This window comes from Ascaphus truei, chromosome 10, assembly GCF_040206685.1.
Source record: "Ascaphus truei isolate aAscTru1 chromosome 10, aAscTru1.hap1, whole genome shotgun sequence".
In the NCBI taxonomy this organism is placed as follows: Eukaryota; Metazoa; Chordata; class Amphibia; order Anura; family Ascaphidae; genus Ascaphus; species Ascaphus truei.
In genome coordinates, this window is record NC_134492.1 from 36,847,639 (window position 1) to 36,863,690 (window position 16,052).

The 16,052-nt window shown below is 47.7% G+C and overlaps 1 protein-coding gene across 4 annotated transcripts; it reads right to left on the reverse strand.

The window, feature by feature from the left end:
• Positions 1 to 1,086: 1,086 nt before the first annotated feature.
• Positions 1,087 to 15,669, reverse strand: FAM20B (FAM20B glycosaminoglycan xylosylkinase). Of its 4 annotated transcripts, none has more exons than XM_075616595.1 (8): positions 15,573 to 15,669; positions 12,532 to 13,002; positions 9,146 to 9,232; positions 8,950 to 9,059; positions 8,602 to 8,773; positions 8,266 to 8,457; positions 4,710 to 4,769; positions 1,087 to 4,553 (listed from the first exon to the last, which is right to left on the reverse strand). In XM_075616595.1, the coding sequence occupies exons 2-8, from the start codon at positions 12,906 to 12,908 to the stop codon at positions 4,322 to 4,324; spliced, it is 1,230 nt and encodes a 409-aa protein (XP_075472710.1). In that variant the 5' UTR covers positions 12,909 to 13,002; positions 15,573 to 15,669; the 3' UTR covers positions 1,087 to 4,321. The 4 variants fall into 4 exon arrangements, with proteins under 4 accessions (XP_075472710.1, XP_075472711.1, XP_075472712.1 ...); XM_075616596.1 differs by having other exon boundaries at positions 12,532 to 12,999; positions 15,573 to 15,647; XM_075616597.1 differs by having other exon boundaries at positions 12,532 to 12,999; positions 15,582 to 15,614.
• Positions 15,670 to 16,052: the final 383 nt, after the last annotated feature.

Genomic DNA, 16,052 nt, shown 5'->3' on the forward strand with positions numbered 1-16,052 from the left:
CCAAGGCCGATTTCAACCAGAAAATCATGTCTGCCACTTGTTCTGGAGGCTGGGATTTTTTTTTTTTACTAATCATAGTTAGTTAGTTATGTGGCAATTAAGAAAATTCCTGGTTACTTTATCATACGAACCACAGACTAAATTCTTGGACATCCTAGAAACTTTTTTAAACACCTCCCCTTCTTGAGCATTTTTGGAAGAGGAAGTACAGGCAGTCCTCAGATATCCGACGGAATCCGTTCTGGGAGTAGCGTTGGATAATGAAACCGTTGTAAAGTGAGTCCCATGTTAATCAGTGGCGGTGAGCGTTGGATAACGCATTCCGGCGTCGAAAAATGGCCCATAGGTATGCATTGTAAAGCGTTGGATATGCCATTCGTTGTAAAGTGAAACGTTGGATAACGAGGACGACCTGTATTAGACATAATAGTCAGCACTGAAACAAGGCAATATGGGCACCATAAGCAAGAAAATAGAGATGTAGAGAGAACAATTCAATAGCGGACACACCTAAAATGAACCTTTCTTATCCTGAGGGTTTTGTGGGAGATATGGCATCCTTCCTCCACTCCTCACTGCAAAGAGACATGTCTGATTGGCAGCCGTCAAAATATAAGCTCCCCGTAGCGTTTCAACATGGCCCGGCGATGGAGAAGGGAACTTCTAGTGAAGCGCGGTGCTTCCGAATTATGCGCCACTTCCAGTGCCATGTGAACCATCTGCTGGGAGCAGGCGGCCTACAGCGTGATGTGGGCATCCCCAGCAGTGGACGTGATGTGAGGGAGATGCGGGCTACCAAATGGCCACAATATCAGACCCTAGAGTTGAAGGGAACACTGCACCTACCGAAAATGTGCCACATAGAACATAGGAAATAGAAGCTGCTGCCTACTGAATGGAGGGTAGCAGCCCCGCGGGCATGAGCAGAGAAACACCATAACTTACCTATCCCACCCAAACAGGACAGGGCCCTTACCCATTGTCTGACTGCCACGGATGGCAAAGAGGAAATACATTTTCACAAAAATCTTATATATCAATAAATAAAAACACAAGAATTCCACCTTAAAAAAGAAGAGCGATGCCTTTTCTTGTATACATCTTTTTTATTTTCTTCATGTTTTATCCACCACACTCTTTTAGTAGCACTGTAACTCTCCAGGACTGGAGCAAACCTGAGCAAGTGTGGGAGGTTCCCATAAACTAAATCCTACCTCTACACACTGTGTTGTACACTAGCACGAGTCTAGAGAAGGTATGTTCTGTAGCAGCTTTACACAATGATAAAACCTCCAATCTGACACGTACTGTAGGCAGGAGGGATTGTGGGGGGAGAACCTTGCACAGACACAGAGCAAAATTTCTATAAAGAGGAAGGGGGGGGGGGGGGAGAGATTCTGCTACTTGTCTAAAGGAATCCAGACGTCTCAACGGCTACAGTTCAAACAAAAGTGCTGCCGACTTTAAAATATTAAGTATGAAACGCCAGCTTTACACACCTCAAAAGCAAATACTCTGCAACACGTCACTTGCTTCCTGGTAACCACGATTTTACACAAACTGAATTAAAAAAAAAAAGTGTATTCACTCAATGACTGAGTCACCTGTGCTGAAGCAGGGATATCCTGCAAACCTGACCTGTTGATGGCCATTGAGGACCGGAGTTGGCCACCCCTGCTTTACAGGTAGCTAGGCTGAGGGAAAAGCAGGACTTAGAATTGAACTTTGACCGTCCTTTTTGTAAGGGAACCCGAGAAGAGAGAGGCTCTGGGATCAGAATGATTTGCAAAAGCATCCTCATACACTTTCTGTAATATAGAGGGGGTTGCTGCTTCAAAGCCCTTCTATTTCAGCTTCAAACCAGTTTAAAGCTGAAAGGACCTGGCATTCCAATACTTTGCACAGCAGTTGACTCCAGAACTGCAAGGGTTAATGTAGCAAAAATGTACACTGGATCTAGGGCGCGACCTGGGTGCATACTTGAAAGGGATCATTAATCTTTCATAAAAATGAAAAACAATTCTTCATGACGAGCATTGCTGCTAATGCACACAGTACAGCGGAGCACAACAGGCATCAGCAGCAACACAGCGGTTATAAGGGACCGTACACATCTACATAAGTTAGTTTATGTAAATAAATGCACCTGCTTTCCTAGGTGTAGAACTTTGGGTTTACATCTTTAAAAGGATGTAGCTTGCCTTCCTGCACTCAGCAGAGGTCAAACACCAACATCTCCGGTCAAAACATACTGGGGAATGCCTTGCTGTTACACCTAAGGAATCAGAGCCCACAGCTCCCCCTCTCCTAAACTCCAGCCTTTATGGATCATCTGCTGCTGCCAGTCACCAAAGATAACAATGACCGAGCACCCAGCGATCCAAATCAAATAACCCATGTATTCGAGAAACAGAATACAAAAGAGAAATGGCAAAAAAAGCCACTTTATTATGCTTTTTGCTCAGAAACATTTTTTTGTAATGTTGCATTATGTTTCTCTTATTTCTGGGGTGGCTAACTTCCGTCCTCAAGGGCCACCAACAGGACAGGTTTTAAGGATATCCCTGCTTCAGCACAGGTGGCTCTATCAGTGGCTCAGTCCTGACTGAGCCACTTGTGCTGAAGCAGCGATATCCCCAATACCTGGCCTGTTGGTGGCCCTTGAGGACTGGAGTTGGCCACCCCTGTCTGATATACTTTAATACTTAATTTAATGCAACAATCCCCCCTACTCAAATGTTATTTACAGAATCGAAAGCCAGGGGGGGACTAGGTGTCCCCTGCCCACCAGGACTAAATGACACAATGTTTAGCTCTGTGGACCTCCTGGTTCCTGAAAGATTATTAGAGCATGACATGGCAGCTGCCTATTGGACTATCTTGGCAGTTATCTGTGACTGCACACATGTTTATCTGCAGTACACAGTGCACACTGGGCGCATGGGAAATGATTCCTGTGAACACTTGCCAGAACCAAACAGAAGTTGATAATAGTTTTGGGGGTTTCTTTTGCGTAAAAACTGTTACTTATGAACTAGTCAACAAAGAAGAACCATGACTGGAGTAGACACCTGGAAAAGACAGGTAGGAGACTCAAGGTTTCTAAAATACACGAGGTAAAAAAAAATATTAACTTAAAAGCAGATTCTACATCTGTGGGGTGAGTGGAATAATCTGCTCATATCTCAATTTCAACTGTTAATGCACCCTTAACTAACCCTTCGGAGAAACGTTGCTCTGTGTCTGTCTCCCAACATTCCTATGGTTGCCCAACTTATACTATGGCAAGAAGAAGGTAGCAATGGGCCGGCAGCAAACTAAGAATATCCCATCACTGGCAATGAACGGAGCGACAGTCTTAACCCTTCACAGCAGAGAAGGCTGCAAAATGTAGACTGTAGAGCAGTCCTCTAGGTCAGAAAAGGGTTAAAAATAAAATAAAACAGGGACTATCGCTCTTCGTGATGGAAGAGCCGGCAGCGCAATGTGGATTAAGAAATTCTAGGCCTCTCAAGAACTGACCAGGTTAATGAAAGACTGCTCTGCAGGAGCCATTACAAGTGACTGGCAGGTATGCAAAGTCCCAGCAGGTCCCTCAGTATCGGAAAAAAATAGGCCATAAATTAGAATAGTCTAATAATTTACCAGAACTAGGCAGGGTCACTGTCCTTCGCTGAGACACACACTGAACCTTTAAATAGGACTTTGTACGTTGTACCGTGTAAGGAGCAACAGTGAAACCTTGTGGCCACTATGTATACTGTATGCTTAAAAACCAGAAACACCCCCAAAACTGTAAACCAACAGATTTAAAAAGGAGAATATATATATATATATATATATATATATATATATATATATATATATATATTTATATATATATATATATATGAAGAATATCGACACCATCAAGAGAATAAATTATAGACTGAAGAACATAAATTGGCAATGCTTCTCCACCTTGCACACCCACAGCACCATCAGGGGTTCTTCAAGTTGCTCCCTCATTAAAGAGCATTATCTCCAGAGTCAAGTAATTCAGTGTGGAACAAAAGAGCAGTCAATCTGGGAGGGGGGTAGAGCAGTGTCCTCCCCAGTCTAATGTCTCCTCCCCCTGAGACCAGCAGTAAGGGGGTTGCAGTCTGCTGGGTCTAGTACTTGTGTCTGTGGGTGCACTGTGCTGTTTTGGGGGTTTAATCCCTACCCACGCGTTCCTTGGTGTAGTGTAAAAGATAATCCCTTTTTATGGGCAATCTGTTGCTCCATGTTGCTAGCTGCAAGGATCTGGTGTGGACAGTGTTTCTGTCGGACAACAGTGACGTTACACGTGGGAAAGGGTCATCCTGTCCTCCACCATCACCACGTCAGCCCCAAACTGGTCTATGCATTGCTGAACAGTCCCCAAGATTCCCTGCATCCGGCGCTCCAAGGCCTCCAGGTGAGCTTCGGACAGCACAGGATAAAGGGGGTCGTGGGATGTGGCGGACAGTAACGCTGAGCGCAGGGAGCCATGCTTCAAGTGGGAGAGGCGGTTCCAAGTGGACACACGGATACTACAAGGAGGAAAGAAATAGTTAGGAAGAGGGGGAGAGAATCTCAGGAGAAGGAAACACAGATAGAAAAAATAAATAAATAAGTGTGCTATGTAGGGAAGTCACGGCAGAAGAATAACCAATAAAAGCAGATATGTCTGAAAACGGTGGTCTTACATGCAGCACTGGTACAGGGGGGCCAGGATACTGCGCTCATCCAGCGATGGGTTCCCGAAGCTGAAGGACAAAGCAAATATTTTCTATTAGAGACACTAGTTATAAAAGGTACCGTAACCTAGAAGGGAGGTGGCAGCTTCCATAGGAGCACGAGTAGAGATGATTTGGCCTTCTTGGGTAACATGCAAAGAGCTGAGCCGCATTATTGCTGCGGTATACGGAGAGTTATTCTTTACATTACATAAAGGGACATATATAATATATATTATACGTAGCTAGGAATCATCAAAACCATTTACAAAAACGCGTAGGGCAATGTAAATAGGAAATTATTCCTCCAGTTTTTTTTTTTTTTAACATGTAATGAAAAGCCACTTTGCTGTCAGAAAGGGTTTTGAAGCCATTGATAACACGGGTGTTAAGATCTACAATATGTATTGAAGGTCAGCTCTCAATAATGTATTTTTCTCAAAATACTTTGCTACGCTGGAAATTCTTCCAAGGACAGAGAGAGAACAGATAAGGAGAGATCGAAGGCTTAGAACGGTTTTTACTAGGACAGTTGGCAAAGGCGTAGGATTGAATGACAATATAAATTAATAGAAGTTTGAGTTTACATATGGGGAAAGGTAATACAGATCGCAGGTATCAGTAATCAGGTGATCGGCTTGAACGATGTATGTACTGCTGTTTATGTTTAATGATACATGCAAGATTAATATCAGGAAACCACTAATTATTGAACTATATTTAATGTGATTGTATTAATTAAAAAAAAAAAAAAAATTTAAGTGATTATTTTATTTCCTTTTCAACTTCACCCTTTCCGGGATTTTCTATTTTTTTATTTTTATTTGTCATCAGTTGGTTGTATAGTTCTAGATTGCACAAAATCAGATTGAGATATTGTTACATACAATTATAAACATGTGTAGTAGAATATATATATATATATATATTATATATATCTTATACTATATTAGTGAAAGCACTGTATGTTTGCCTGCCTGCCTGGATGTCCGGTGTCCCTAGCGGCAATCTCATTGGTCCCTTGGGCTGCCCGCCCCCGCACACCTCTCATTGGGCTCACACACTCACACCACCCCCTTGGCCCGTCCCCCACACCTCTCATTGGCCTGAGGCGGAGTGACGGGCCAAAGGTCCAAAAAAAAAATACACACACACACACACACACACACACACACACACACACACACACACACACACACACACACACACACACACACACACAGTGTTACATACATTAGCGGGGCTCACAGTGTTAGCAGCACATCTCCCGCTCTCTTCCCCACCGGTCCCGGAGGCTCCGCCTCTTCCTCCGTCTCTCCCTGTTTCCCGCGCTTTCACCCCCCCCCCCTCCACGTGGGAGCGGCCGGACGGGTGAGGGAGCGGCCGGACGGGTGAGGGAGCGGCCGGACGGGTGAGGGAGCGGCCTTCACCCCCCTTCACCTTCCCTCACTCACTTCCCCTCCACCCCCCCCCCCCCCGGCGCCGCTACAGTCAGTGGAGTGAGCGAGCGAGCGCCAGGGACACAGCGGGGGAGCGGCCACAACACGCTGCCTCCCGCCTCAGATCCACGTGGGAGCTGCCAGACGGGTGAGGGAACGGCCGGACGGGTGAGTGAGCGGCCTTCACCTCCCCTCACCCACCCCTCACTCCACTTCCCCTCCCTTCCACATCCCCTCCACCCCCCCCCTTAACCTCCCCTCCACCCCCCCCCTTAACCTCCCCTCCACCTCCCCTCCACCCCCCCCCCTTCACCTCCCCTCCACCCCCCCCCCTTCACCTCCCCTCCACCCCCCCCCTTCACCTACCCTCCACTCCACCCCCCCCTTCACCTCCCCTCCCTCCACCCTCCCCTCCACCCTCCACCCCCCCTTCACCTCCCCTCCACCCCCTTCACCCCCCCTCCACCTCCCCTCCACCCCCCCCTTCACCTCCCCTCCACCCCCCCCTTCACCTCCCCTCCACCCCCCCTTCACCTCCCCTCCACCCCCCCCCTTCACCTCCCCTCCACCCCCCCTTCACCTCCACCCCTCCCCTTCACCTCCACCCCTCCCCTTCACCTTCACCCCCCCTTCACCTCCTCACCTTCACCTCCACCCCCGCTTCACCTCCCCTCCACCCCCGCTTCACCTCCCCTCCACCCCCGCTTCACCTCCCCTCCACCCCCGCTTCACCTCCGCTTCACCTCCCCTCCACCCCCGCTTCACCTCCCCTCCACCCCTACCTTCCCCTCCCCTTCACCTCCCCTCCACCCCCGCTTCACCTCCCCTCCACCCCCACCCCCCCACATTCACCGCCCCCTCCACCCCCACCTTCACCCACCTTCACCCCCCTTCACCTTCCCTTCACTCCCCCCTTACAACCTCCCACCTCCCCACCCCTTCCCACCTTCCTACCACCTCCCCCCCTTCCTACCACCTCCCCCCCTTCCCACCACCCCCCCCCCTTCCCACCACCTCCCACCACCCCCCCCCTTCACTTACCACCCCCCCCACCTTCCCTTACCAACCCCCCCCCCTTCCCTTACCACCACCCTCCCCCTTCCCTTACCACCCCCCCCTTCCCTTACCACCTCCCCTCCACCCCCCCTTCATCTACCCTCACCCCCCCTTCACCTCCCCCCCCAGCCCCCCACCTCCACCCTTCCCACCCCCCTCCACCTCCCCTCCGCCCCCCCGCCCCCCCTTCACCTCCCCTCCGCCCCCCCTTCACCTCCCCTCACCATCCCCCAACACCCCACCACTCCTCACCTCCCCTCCGCCCCCCTTCACCTCCCCTCACCACCTCACCTCCCCTCCTTCAATGCCTTTCGTCCGCCCTCCTGCCTCTGCCTTTCGCCCACCCGCACTTCTGCCTTTCACCCGCCCACCGCTCACACCCCTGCGCCACACAGCCGCCGCACGCACTCAACAGACACCCGCCACACACCCGCCGCCTCTCTCCCACCCTACACACTTGACACACACCTGCCGCATCCTGCCCCTACGCAACAATATCACTGACCAGCTGTCACCCGCACTCGCCACACACCCGCCGCCTCACACCCTAGCAGGACCCCGACCCACAGCCAGCACTCACTACCCACGCGCCACCCGTACTGAACACCCACCTGCCGCCTCACACACGCTCACACCCTAGCAGGACACACGCCTCACATTTTCACATCACTTATGTCACCAAAATATACATTGTACTGTGGTGTGTTTACAATAAACCATTTTTATACAACATCGTATTACATTTTCTTCCATCTTTCTTTTCAACATTATTATCCAACCTTTACAACAAATACTCACCTATTGTTCCACCATTTATAAATAATACTACCTATTACGCATTTACATCCCGGGCAACGCCGGGTCTCTCAGCTAGTATATATATATATATATATTATACTATTTTATTTAAAAAATAAAGAAAAATTGTACTTTAAAAACAAGGTTTTTTTTTTACTTTGCTACATCGGAGGGCTGCTGAGGTTTTATCAATAGCTCACTGAAATGAACAAGTTAGGGAAACACACACTGACCTCTTGGCGTTGTCCAGCAGTATAAGCATGCTGGCTCCCTCGTCATCCTGGAAGCTCTCGTAGTGATGCCGATCTGCGTTCCCAATCAGGTAGTCATAGATTGCCGTGTCAATGATATCCAGGAGCCGCGGGCCTGAGTCGTAAGGGGATGTCTTCTTCACAGCATCACAGTAACTCTCATCATACTCCCACCTGAGGGTAATAGCACGTCAGGTGTGAGGGGCGGTGGAAGAGCGGTGTGTGGGGTCAGTAGCGTGCACGACTGACTTGCAGTGTGTGAGAGGTATGTAGGTGATAGGTAGATGCGGTGTTCGGCGCACTTGCCCTGCATGTTACCTGGCCAGCTTGCCCTCGCGGTAGGTCCTTCCCCACGGGTGTCTGTGCTTTTGGAGGGGCCAGACATCAGGGAGCCAGAGAGTGACTGAACCTTCCATCACTTCGCTGTCGGCGCAGGCAGGCTCTGTTTCCCGGCAGTAGTAGCACTTACCGTAGAAACAAGTGTTGTTTCCTAAGGGGGAAGCAGGAATCAAAACCAGGAGAAGCAGACTTGTTTTCATCACACCCACTGCACAGCCCTGAGCTAAACCAACATACATACAGGCCTTCAGGGGACATACAGGGGACATACAGGCCTTCAGCAAGACTAGACTTTATTAAAACACCGGTCAGCTGCCTCCCACTCACCCTGCTTCAGAAAAGTGCTTAGCAGCTGCTCAGTGGCCACTGGTTTAATCTCAGTGATAAGATTCACAAACCGTCCGACCACTAGAGGTGCCCGTCTAAAGCCGAGGACCCTGCAGAGGGAGCAGAAGAGGGGTGTTAATATAGAGCAGGCAGTAGAGAGATGTTCATGTGTCGGATCTTGCACAGGAGGACTTACCTGTCTAGGTGAAACGCAGCCACCTCCGCGTTATGCCGATCATACCCAGCATAAGGCTCCCCCTCCACAATATGGTCACGGCTGTACCTGAAACACACACAGACGTCATGGGGAGACTGCAGAGATGTGGGGGTTCATCCCCGAGATAACTGCACCAAATGCATTGTATCAGCACACTGGGAAAACCCAATAGGTTAGAGCAGTGTTTCCCAACTTGGGTTTCATGGCACGCTGGGGTTCTGGGAGAGGATCAAAAGGGTGCCACAGGATTACCCCATCTTCCAGAGCAGGGAGAAAGCTGGGCAGTTGCTAAGGGGCTGGGCAGTTTCCTCCATCCTGATTGGCTGCTGCTGGGTAATGCAGCCAATCAGGAGGTGGTGTCAGGAGCATGGGGGTGTGGCCAAGCAGAGGAAGCAGCATGGGCAGTAGAGAGAGGAAGCTGTCAGTCTGTCTGTTGTGTGTATTTGTTCTGTCCTGTTGCGTGTCTGCATCATGTGACTGGCTCAGCCCTGTGCCTCCTGTAACTGGCTCAGCCCTGTGCCTCCTGTGACTGTCCAGTGTCTGACTGTCCTGTTGTGTTGTGGGGTGCCTCAGCAACGGAGCACTGTGGTTAGTGGCACCTCGAGAGAAACTCACAGGAGTTGGAGACTTTAAAGGTACAATCTCTTCTAGTACCAAAGTGAACTAATGCCAGTGACATGTTGGAGGGGTCTCATCTGTGTAATGGACATTTTTTTTCCCCAAACCTGAGTCCTATAAGTATTTTTAATTTACTTTAGTAAAGTTAGACTTGGGGGCGGTTTGGTTTCCTCTGGCTAATCCCTTTTGTGGGATCTGCAAGTGCTTCTACAGCCCGAGCCCCCCACATCTTAATTGGTTCTCTGAAGAGGACAGGGTGGGTGGCACAAGGGTAAAAGAAAGCACGTGATTTACAAACACTTCCCTCTTCAAAGGCCCCTAAAAAATGCAACTGTCCGACTATGCAGGACTGCACCTTTAAAAGCAACATCTGGATACACACCACTCTTGAAACAATGTACGTAGCATAAGTATTTGAAACTACTAGGATGCCCATTTTCTCTACTTCTTGTAATGCTTTAGTCCCTGCTCAGTCGCTGGTTATGACAACGTGTCCTGTGCCTTATAACTTCCATGATCACATTTACCTTTAAAGTCCCAGTAATGAGGCTGATGAATTGCTCCCCTTGGCTGAATAAGACACTACCTCTTCGTAACATGGATTCCCAGTTCAAATCTTGTATTGTTTTCTGGAAATTCATTTTTCACTCCAGCACCCGATTTGAATTCCTTTATCATTTCTGCCCTTAATCCTCCCGATGTTTAGGTTTTAAAGCTTTTTCTTGACAGGTCCCGATGTGTAATGACTTTACCACTTAGCCATTAATTCCCCCTCTCCGAAGTCGTCTCTATTATACCTCCTGGGGCTGATGAGGTAACATAGACTAGAGATAATCCTGTGATATATAGGGTGTGTGAAGCCTCTGCCCTGGTGGCCATTGTTCCAACTTCCTACCCATGTCCCAACCTTGTTGCTCCAGTTTACTCCTTAATACTGCATGCTGCCTGCCAACACATTCCTCTGCAGGGCCCACACCCCATGGACTTGAGTCTTGAGGAGCAATTACTGCACCATAATTATCAGCATACTGCATGTTACTGACCTTGAAGATTGGGTGCAGCACTCTAGGTAAGGTCATGCGTTTAATTCATAGGCAGCATAATCTTGTCTTTTTGTCTCCTAAAAAGATCCCAATATCCTGTTGCGTTTCCCAATGGCTTGTGTATGCATGTCTTTATTTATATAGCGCCAGTAATGTACATAGCGCTTCACTGCATTAATACACGTGACAATCATATAAATAACACGTCATGAGAATAAGTGCTTTCAGACATAAAAGTGACATTTCGGAAGAGGAGTCACTGCTCGAAGAACTTACAATCTAATTGGTAAGTAGGAAGAACGTACAGAGACAGTAGGCGGGTGTTCTGGTAAGTGCGTCTGCAAGGGGTCAAGGTTAATGTATGAGGTGTATAGTATCAGCCACGGTGCTACTCATATGCTTCCTTAAGCAAGTGTGTCTTAAGGTGGGTCTTAAAGGTGGATAGAGAGGGTGCTAGTCGGGTATTGAGGGGAAGGGCATTCCAGATGTGTGGGGCAGCCAGTGAGAAAAGTTTAAGGCGGGGGAGGGCTTTAGATACAAAGGGGGAAGAGAGAACGATGTAGCCATTCGTAGTTCATATTTAAGGTCCCGCTGACCTTTGCTGTACTAATCTTTTTCGATAAAAATGCAGTGGACCTGTAAGGGATGTTTCAAAGGAAACGTTTATATATTTTGTTCTTTTGCATTGAAAAAGAGCATGTCCTTTTTGCAGCACAACTTAATATTATGTTACAATGAAACATATGAAAGGGTACACATTGCATACCTGCTTGTATATTCTACATGTAAACCAAGTATGTGAGAAATATATATATATATATATATAAATGTAAATAGAACTGTATGCTCATCTGCATGTCTTAGGCAGGTCTGCAACCCCGCCTTTCACCATTATCACCCAGCACACAGCACTTCCACTTAAGCAAGTGATTCTGGGAAATGACATGCAAATGAGCACTCAGGGTGCTCATTTGCATGTCATTTCCCAGAATCCCTTGCTGCAGTGGAAGTGCTGTGTGCTGGGTGATAATGGTGAAAGGCGGGGTTGCAGATCTGCTTAAGACATGCAGATGAGCATACAGTTGTATTTACATTTGCATATTTGCTCTGCTGTGGAGGGTTTTTGTCACTTTTTTTACTCACCATAACTTAACTCAGTATATATATATATATATATATATATATATATATATATATATATATATATATATATATATATATATATATATATATATATATATATATATATATATATATATATATACACACAAAGAAAAAAGCATGAGACTTCCAAGAAAATAAAAACACTTTTTTTTAATATTAAATTAGTTTCAATTTATATCAAAAGGAGCGAATACCTCTTTCATGTATCTTAACTTGATAGTCTTGCAGCAAAAGGGAACAAAATGCTGATTTTTGTTCTTTTCAGTGCTTTTTAGCTCATTAGGTAAAACAGAGTTAATTTTTTTTTTCATACAAAAATATCTCAAAATGTATTTATTTTCTCTCAGAAATATGATGTTAGCGTTGGCCGTGCAATGGTGTGTGTGTGTGTGTGTGTGTGTGTGTGCGCGCAAGTCTTGCCCTCCACACTCCAACTAAAATGTGAGTTCTACATCTCAACCAGATATCTCACTGCCTGATCCAGCATTGCAAAGTACATAATCTGGAGGGATAGATAGTGAATTCAGATCAGCCCCTTACCTCTTGGGCTTGAAGACTACTTTCTGTCCACCATCCAGGACAAGCAAGGCCTTCAGCTGTGTGCCTTTGTAGCCCACATCAGCTCTCACGATCTTCTTTGTGGCCATAGAGTGCAGGACAGCTCCCATCTCTGGTGTGTCATCAGGATACACCTCCCGTGGGACCACCCACTGCGATGCAATCTCCCAGGGGGACTGCAGAGTGTGCTCCAGCCGGGAGTCCATGGTAAGCCGTAGGCTAGAGATCATGTGCTGGAAGGACAGCTGGTCCTGTCTCTGAGCGGCTGAGGTCTCCAGCCGGTCCAGCAAGAGAAGCTTGGTGAGAACCAGGATGACCAGCAGCAGAGCCAGGACAGCAATCCGCTGCTTCAACTTCATGATGACCCTGAGGAGGGTGTCTTAGCACTTGGGGAAGCTGACCGCAGGGTGGCAAGTGCAGGGCATCGCTCTGCAGAATCCTCACTGGAACCTGCTGGGAAAGGAAAGAAGATAGTGTATTTCTACAGTAGGAGTATCTGAACTGTCTCCATCCTGAGGAGCTACACTCCCATGAGCTAATGTGACCACACACAGGCCTCTTTTAGAGGAAGAATAAGGTAATAAATTCCCCAGCCCCTGACTAACCAGGGACCTCAACTTTGCTTCAACTCACTGATGGTTAATCATTAGCATTAAAGAACTACAACTCAAGCAAAAGGTACCGAAAGGCAACCAAAAATAAAAACACTATAGGCTATGATGTTGCTATATAGCACTGACAGCTTATGTAGTGCTGTACAGAATTTAATGACAAAATCTAGGACTCCATTGTCTATTTTTTTGCCAAGCATGACATGCATTGATATTACAATGAGTTCAACTTTGAGTGGGAAAACAGGGTTTGAATTTCAGAGACATTACATTCATCACTTCGCCATCCATTTTATTTTCAAGGAGGTAGAAGTGGTTCCTCCCAAGGCCAATAAGGTTCATAGAAGTAACAGATCAGAGATACACATGTGATAGGGTATTAGGTGTTGTAATCCAGTTGCTACTGTCAATGCCCAACACCCATCCTGCAGTTCCAGTTCTCTCTTAGACTTGCTGTGAATGCTACCAACACATTCCTCAAGTGCAGGACTTGGCACTCTTGCAGATAACACAAGTCAGGCAGGGAGAGGAAAGGAGCGCTGGGTAAGTGATTCTGAGCTCATGTGACCTCAACGTTTAAACCCTGGCTCCCTTTTTGGTTTGCTTGCAGGGGTTAATCTGTACAACCTTTTGATCTGGAAATTTACACAATACTCCATTCAGGGAACCAAGGAGGACATCAATAATTCTAAGAGACTGACAGGTGCAGAGACAATGGGGAGAGGTCAAAGTGACAGCAGAAGAAAGAGAAAGGGTCAGAGACAAAGGGTGCAGAGAAACAAGTGAAATACAAACAGAAAGGATTTGCACGCCTGCGTGGAGGTGCAGCTGTCCAAAGAGAGGTGTAATACTGGAAAGGGCTGGCAAACCGTTTTAGTGAGACAGACATTTATTAATTCCCTACAATCCCATGATAAAGCCCCACAACTCATTCCATATAACCTAGGATACAACCTCACGCCACTAACTCTATATATCGTAAAATACTGCCCTGCCTAGTGATTCAATGCAACCCAAGATACAGATCTCCCTATTAAAATCAACACCCCAAAATACTACCCCCCCATTAATTCCATATGCACTCCTCATTAATTCAATTCAACCCTAGATGCTGCCCTCCCATTATTTCCCTATAACCCAGGATACTGTTAAATCCCAGTTAACTCCATATAACCCAGAATACTTCAGTAACCATGAAACCAAACGTCCCCCATTAATTCCGTACAACACGAAATACAGCCCTCCCTCTTAATTGTAAGTATATCTTTATTTATACAGTGCTATCCATGTACATAGCGCTTTAAAGCTGTAACACGTGATATAATATAGGAGTACACACTTCATACATAAAAGTAGACATTAGGAAAAGGAGTCCCTGCCCCGAAGAGCTTACAATCTAAGTGGTATCTCTAGAGCGCAGGATATAATATTTTCCTCCCAATACATGCCCTATAACACAAAATGCTGATAACATTAACTCATTCTAACCCAGGACACTGCCTCTCCCCATTAACTCATTCTAACCCAGGACACTGCCTCTCCCCATTAACTCATTCTAACCCAGGACACTGCCTCCCCCCATTAACTCATTCTAACCCAGGACACTGCCTCCCCCCATTAACTCATTCTAACCCAGGACACTGCCTCCCCCCATTAACTCATTATAGCCCAGGACATTGCATCCCCCATTAACTCATAGCCCAAAACACTGCCTCCCCCCATTAACTCATTATAGCCCAGGACACTGCCTCCCCCCATTAACTCATTATAGCCCAGGACATTGCATCCCCCATTAACTCATAGCCCAGGACACTGCCTCCCCCCATTAACTCATTATAGCCCAGGACATTGCATCCCCCATTAACTCATAACCCAGGACACTGCCTCCCCCATTAACTCATTCTAACCCAGGACACTGCCCCCCCCCCAATTAACTCATTCTAACCCAGGACACTGCCTCCCCCCCATTAACTCATTCTAACCCAGGACACTGCCTCCCCCCCATTAACTCATTCTAACCCAGGACACTGCCTCCCCCCCCCCCCATTAACTCATTCTAACCCAGGACACTGCATCCCCCATTAACTCATTCTAACCCAGGACACTGCCTCCCCCATTAACTCATTCTAACCCAGGACACTGCATCCCCCATTAACTCATTCTAACCCAGGACACTGCATCCCCCATTAACTCATTCTAACCCAGGACACTGCCTCCCCCCATTAACTCATTCTAACCCAGGACACTGCATCCCCCATTAACTCATTCTAACCCAGGACACTGCCTCCCCCCCATTAACTCATTCTAACCCAGGACACTGACTACCCCATTAACTCATTATAGCCCAGGACACTCCCTCCCCCCCATTAACTCCTAACCCAGATCCCGTGCCCCCCCCCCTCCTGCCCTCACCTCACTCACACGGTCTCCGATCTTTGGTTGCCAACATCACACGTTCCCCCCCTCCCCTCCCAACCAGGACACGGCGCGACAGCGCGGCTCAGAGCGGAACTGTCACCTGGGCCAATCCGCGTCCAGGGCGCCGACCCGCTGGAACCAATCAGAAGCCGCGTTGCGCTCCATACGAAGCCAATTGGTACAAGGGTCTAACCTACCCCAAACCATTACAGCCAATCGTTGCATACGATTCATCTGGCAGCACTACAGCCAACGGGAGCCGACGGCTCAGCTTTCTCGGAGCAGGGATGTGCAGCCAATGGAGAGGAAGGGTTGAGAATACACCTACGGGCAGGAGTGTGAAGCAGACGGCGGCCATGTTTGGTTCGGGCAAAGTGTTATTGGGTTCCATATACAATAGTCCCTCTTCTCCAGCCCAAACTCTGGTGTATAGATTGTTACTTACTAGAGCTGGTGAAGCAGGGAGGGTCAAAG